The sequence below is a fragment of the Polypterus senegalus genome, chromosome 5 (genome assembly GCF_016835505.1).
Source record: "Polypterus senegalus isolate Bchr_013 chromosome 5, ASM1683550v1, whole genome shotgun sequence".
Lineage (NCBI taxonomy): Eukaryota > Metazoa > Chordata > Cladistia > Polypteriformes > Polypteridae > Polypterus > Polypterus senegalus.
In genome coordinates, this window is record NC_053158.1 from 79,452,343 (window position 1) to 79,458,342 (window position 6,000).

Here is a 6,000-nt window from a genome sequence, read left to right on the forward strand (position 1 = left end):
TGGTATGAGTGAGAGTGGTGCCCCATTCATGGCTGGCTGGTTTGTATTAGACGCTGCTGGGTTAGGCTCAGATCCTGCATCTTTGAGCAACATCAGAAATATTGATGGATGAATTGATGCTTGTTTCTTTCATATTGTGTTAGTGCTTACTGTTTTAATGATCTTGCACAGGCCACTCAGATTCTACACAGAAATAATGCTGTACACTGCACATGAAAAATGTATTACCTGCGTAATAAACAGAGCAGCTGTTAACAATATTTTTAAAACTGTTTATTGTTTAACTAGTTGTGTTAACCATACCACACACTATCTTGACTTCAGCAGGTTCTTGTTTTTTTTTTGCACATCTCCTATAAGGGTAGGTTAAAATGAACCATTTGGCAGAATAGAAGGTGGGTGCAGGAGTGAGCACAAAAACTAGTGTGCTGTTTACCTCCATGCCTCACCTTTACATAACTGGGTGTGGGCTTGTTATTCAGTCTCTGGGACATGCTGAACAACAATGTTAGAAATGTTTGCTTGCCCGTCTTACTTTCAGTTTCAGGTCTAATGTTCCAGCAGTATATACATTCTGTCTGTTCAAAATCAGTGCAAGTCATACAGTTTCTAATAAATTCCCAGCTTGAAGAATTTTAAAGTGAATGTGATATTTACATCAGTTGGAAGAATGAACACAGACTCTTTGAAAGTCAGCATGCTATATTGCTCTGCCATGCAACTCCTACTATGTTTATTAGTCAAAACAAGTGCTTTGATTGCCGATGACAGCAATGGAAAGAAATGATTATAGCTACTTATTAAACTGCCAAATGCAGTTTGGCAACACCTTTACCATAATCTACAGTACATGAATGCCAGTCAGGGCAAGTAGATGCTAGTAGATGTCTATAACCCCAGAGGGGGCAGGCAAGCTCTCGAGTAGAAAAAAAAGACAACAGCTAAAGGAAAGGCTATATTAGGGGAGGTCACGGTCATTCCAGACTCACTTGCTACAACCAGTATATGGTGGCAATGGAACACCAGTAAGGATACTGAGGCTCTGCATAACTCAATTCAAGTGAACTTTATTGTTAATTTTGCTTGTCAAGAGGGGACATACAGAGAGAATAAGACATCATGTTAAAAACACAGCAAACAAGTACTTAACCATCAAGATTTAACATTTTTAAAGCCTTTAATGTTGTTTCTTGGATCAAATATCAGACAGAATAGAAAGTAACCAGAGCATGAGACGTATTAGTTAACCTGAAACTGGATATCTCTCGTGTCTTTCACCAAAGCCAAATCAAAAATCTGGGACTTTGTCAGGAATTCAAAGCACTGAAGACAAAAATTAAAAAATTAACCCACATAAACATGTGATGAAGACCATGGAGCGGCTGCTGCTTCACCACCTGAGGCCACAAGTCCGCCACGTGCTCGATCCTCTGTAGTTCGCATACAGAAGGTGGGAGCGGAGGATGCCATCATCTATATGCTACACCAATCCCTCTCCCACTTGGACAGAGGCAGTGGTGCTGTAAGAAGTATGTTTCTGGACTTCTCTAGCGCCTTCAACACCATCCAACCTCTGCTCCATAGGGACAAGCTGACAGAGATGGGAGTAGATTCATACCTGGTAGCAAGGAATCGGGGACTATCTTAAACACAGACCTCAGTATGTGCGTCTCGGGAACTGCAGGTCTGTCATTGTGGTCAGCAACACAGGAGTGCTGCAGGGGACTGTTCTTTCTCCAATTCTTTTCAGCCTATATACATCGGACTTCAAATACAACTCAGAGTCCTGCCACGTGCAAAAGTTCGCCGATGACACCGCTATCGTGGGCTGCATCAGGAGTGGGCAGGAGGAGGAGTATAGGAACCTAATCAAGGACTTTGTTAAATGGTGCGACTCAAACCACCTACAACTGAACACCAGCAAAACCAAAAAGCTGGTGGTGAATTTTAGGAGGCCCAGGCCCCTCATGGACCCTGTGATCATCAGAGGAGACTGTGTGCAGAGGGTACAGACCTATAAATACCTGGGAGTGCAGCTGGATGATAAATTGGACTGGACTGCCAATACTGATGCTCTGTGTAAGAAAGGTTAGAGCCGACTATACTTCCTTAGAAGGTTGGCGTCTTTCAACATCTGCAATAAGATGCTGCAGATGTTCTATCAGACGGTTGTGGCGAGTACCCTCTTCTACGCGGTGGTGTGCTGGGGAGGCAGCATAAAGAAGAAGGACGTCTCACGCCTGGACAAACTTGTTAGGAAGGCAGGCTCTATTGTAGGATTGAAGCTGGACAGTTTAACATCTGTAGCAGAGCAACGGGCGCTAAGCAAACTCCTGTCAATCATGGAGAATCCACTGCATCCACTGAACAGTGTCATCTTCAGGCAGAGGAGTAGCTTCAGTGACAGACTAAGGAGATCGTTCCTCCCTCACACTATGCGACTCTTCAATTCCACCCGAGGGGGTAAATGTTAATATTATACAAAATTATTGTCTGTCTGTTATACCTTCATTGTTATCACTCTTTAATTTAATATTTTTCTTTATCAGTATGCTGCTGTTGGAGTATGTGAATTTCCCCTTGGGATTAATAAAGTATCTATCTATCTATCTATCTAAAGAAAACTCACACAGAACTCTCTTAGTGTTTATTTGTTACCTCAGATAACAAGGGTAATTTCCATTCATCCATGGGACCATATGTAGCAATGTTGTGGCAATGTCAGCAAAAAGGCGGTGCCTACAAAACAAATATAGCGTCCCCATAGATGTGAAAATATTTTAACAAATTTAAATATTATTTATTTAAAAAAATAAACATCAGATATGTAATCTCCATATTCCAAAATAACAATAGGAACAAATAAAAGTTGATAATAATGTTGAATAACCTAAGTAAAAAATAAACCTGAATCATAATACTCTAAAAATAAGAATATTGTGTGCTCCCAGTAAGCACATCAAAAGCAAACAATAATAAAATAACATTGGTTCTTTTAGACAGAGGATGTGATGCTTCCGAAAGCTGGTTCATTAAAACAACTTTGGTTAGACATTTGGTTGAACCTTTGGTGCTATGATAACTCAGGACTTGTTTTCATGTAGTGCTAGAATATTGGATTTTTCAAAACTTAGCCTTCACCTGTCTTTAAAACCTGCTTTAAGAGGTGTGTAATCAGAATGACAAAGATTTGTACACTATACACAATTCATATTTTAAAGGGCACATTAAAGCTTAATGCAAAAGTATATATAAAAGAAAAAGATTAAAAAAAATGTCATAAAATGAAATGTCAGATAATAGGTATCATACAAAGCAATGTGTTCTACAATTGCATTTCATTTTATACTGGTAGGTGCCCAAATCCAGAACTCTTGTGGCCAACAGTAAGGTCTACTGAGAAGCCAAGTTGCCAACTCCATTGTTGGACTACATGCTATTTACCGCTCTGAAAGGCTATAGAAATCCACAAACCTAATTGAAATTTTGGGAAAAGTAAACCAAAAAGATTTATTCCAAATAAATACAGGCAACACATGTGTTTAGAGACTCCTTCAGACCTCATAAAGAGTTCAGAAAATGGATTATTAGATTCTCATCATGCCAAGATTATAGTAACCCCATGGACATGCATTCATTCCCTATCCCATATGTGATTGTTATTTTCAGACATATTGACTGATGATATAATCTGGTTTTGATTTTGTGTACACAATCTGAAATGAAATTTTTAATATAAATAAAATTAATCATTTTATTTACAATAATATGTACTCTACATGTGAACATTAAACTAAATACTTGTTTTGTCCAGTTTAAATGTTATTTTTGCATTCTAAAAAGCTTTATTAAACATTGCTTGGCATCTTCCTTTAAAGATTGTTTTATAAACTTAATGACTAGTCTATTTTTGTTCCAGGTACATTCCTGAACTGTTTAAATATAATTAATTTAAACTACTCATACATATTTCAGGGTACTTGAAAACATTTCACAGATGCGTCAGCAGTTGTTTAATCTTTGCATTTTGCCTGAGGTTTGAAACCATAAAGCTTAACTGTTTAATGTGTATTGCTTTTTAAAATTATTGGATTAATAATTTGCCAGAGCTAATTATTATACATGTATTTATGTATATGGTACAGCAGAGGGAGTGAAAAAAATCTTCTCTTTATCATCAAAGTGTCATCATTTATCCTCTGGCAGCTATATCACGCCTCAAGAATTTAGGTCCAGACACCTGAACCAAATCCAAAAGTTCTTTCCTTTAGCATGTGGCTCACCCAGGGAGAAAAAACAAAGGGCAGAACACAAAGACCTCAAGAACTGAATAAGTAAAACTTGTGCTTATCATTTTGAGGTTACTGCCAAACCTGTGTTTTGTTTTCTCCAGTTGTCCATTCTCCTACCGTCTCCAGTTTACCTCCTACTCCTACCATTCTAAAACCACAATGTATTCCAAGTGCTCTGGCTGCACTAGTCATCTTCCAGGGTGTTTTTGCTTATCCTTTGTTATGAAGATTAATGTTTAATATTTTATCATTCTTTGTTAATTGTTACTTAAGAATGAACTGGATATTTAAAAGAAACAGCTTTCTGGAAAGAAAGCATATATGAGTGAAAAGTGTAAAAAATATGAAAAAAGGGCATTGTTTCCAGGAAGGGTGTTTTACTAATAAGAACAGCTGTGTTTTATGATGTTCCAAATGTTTACTTAACTTTCCCCCTGTGTTTTTAGAAAATTGTGCTGATTCAGAATGTGTACTGTAACTGATTGCACAAGAATGCTTTGTTATAACACACATTGTATCTGATTTAGTTTATAAACAACTTTCTGAATACAATGCTGATGCTTTGATTTGCTATCTGAGACGTCAGAAGCATGGATTTTTTTTTTGTATGAGTGTGACGATGTGGGTCCACTCCAGACTCCTTCTTCAAATATGGGAGACTCTCGAACATCATCGAAAGTTATGACCCAACTGAACGGACTAATGGGGACAAATCTCACATGGAGCTAGGGGATGGTGGAAAAGTGCAATGCTGCTTTAATCATAATAAATAAAAAACAAACCAAAAACAGTGTCCACAGTACAGTGTTCCCAATGTCCATAAATAAGTAATCCATAAAAACATGTGAATCATGGGGATTAAAATCACAATAAATAAATCCAATAAAAGCAGAGTACAAATACAGTTACTAGCTCCTCCCGATCTCAGCCTACCTTTTTCTTCATCTCACCCATCATTCGCGCAGCTGGCGGAGACTCAGCAGCAACGAACTTCATTCCTCCAAACCCCGTCTTGGTTGCCTCCAAACTATGCAGCCAGACTATCCAAGGTCAACTCTTCTCCCAGTCTTCCTTCACGCACCCGCAGTCGTACCTCCCCATAGGGAGGTCATCTCCCATGCTTGCACCACTCAACGCCATTATTCAGTAGGGAAAACCAGCCCCTAGAACTCCACAGCCTATGCTCCTTTGCGAGGCCCCAGTTTGTGCTACCATTCCCTTCTAGGTGCCCAGATCATCCTCCCAAGACTACCCTTTAGTCACCTTTTTTTTTTTTACCATCTTTCTCTTTTTTTCCCCTTCTGTGCCGGGCTGTACTTATATGGCCCCGTGGGCGCTGCTTCTTAATCACGCACTGCAGGAAGCCAATGAAGCAATTGAGAATGATTACCTCTTTAACACATCGCTGTCGTGCAATCGCAACCACAGAGACTGACACAGCCATTTGGATTATTTAAAACTGGCCATTCTTTTGAAGCTGCAGACCCACTATACCAAAATGAGCTTCAAATAACAAAGTCAGGGACACTTTCAAGTCTATGAGCAAAATCCCAAGGAAGAAAGCCAAGAATGGAAGGTAGGTTTGAGAAGGCAGTTTTTGACTTAGTTACCTGTATAACCTTTCTTTTTGGTTTGTCTGAAACTACATTTGAATATTTGATGTTGGAGGAAATACTGACTGGAACAAAAGCAAGGGCTAGACTAGAAG

General features: G+C 38.8%; 1 protein-coding gene across 1 annotated transcript in view; it reads right to left on the minus strand.

The window, feature by feature from the left end:
• Positions 1-5,432, minus strand: part of afg3l2 (AFG3-like AAA ATPase 2) — a 90,112-nt gene extending 84,680 nt beyond the window's left edge. The window contains exon 1 of the mRNA XM_039754095.1: positions 5,386-5,432. Coding sequence (XP_039610029.1) covers positions 5,386-5,432 — 47 coding nt within the window. The remainder of the gene's footprint in view (positions 1-5,385) is intronic.
• Positions 5,433-6,000: the final 568 nt, after the last annotated feature.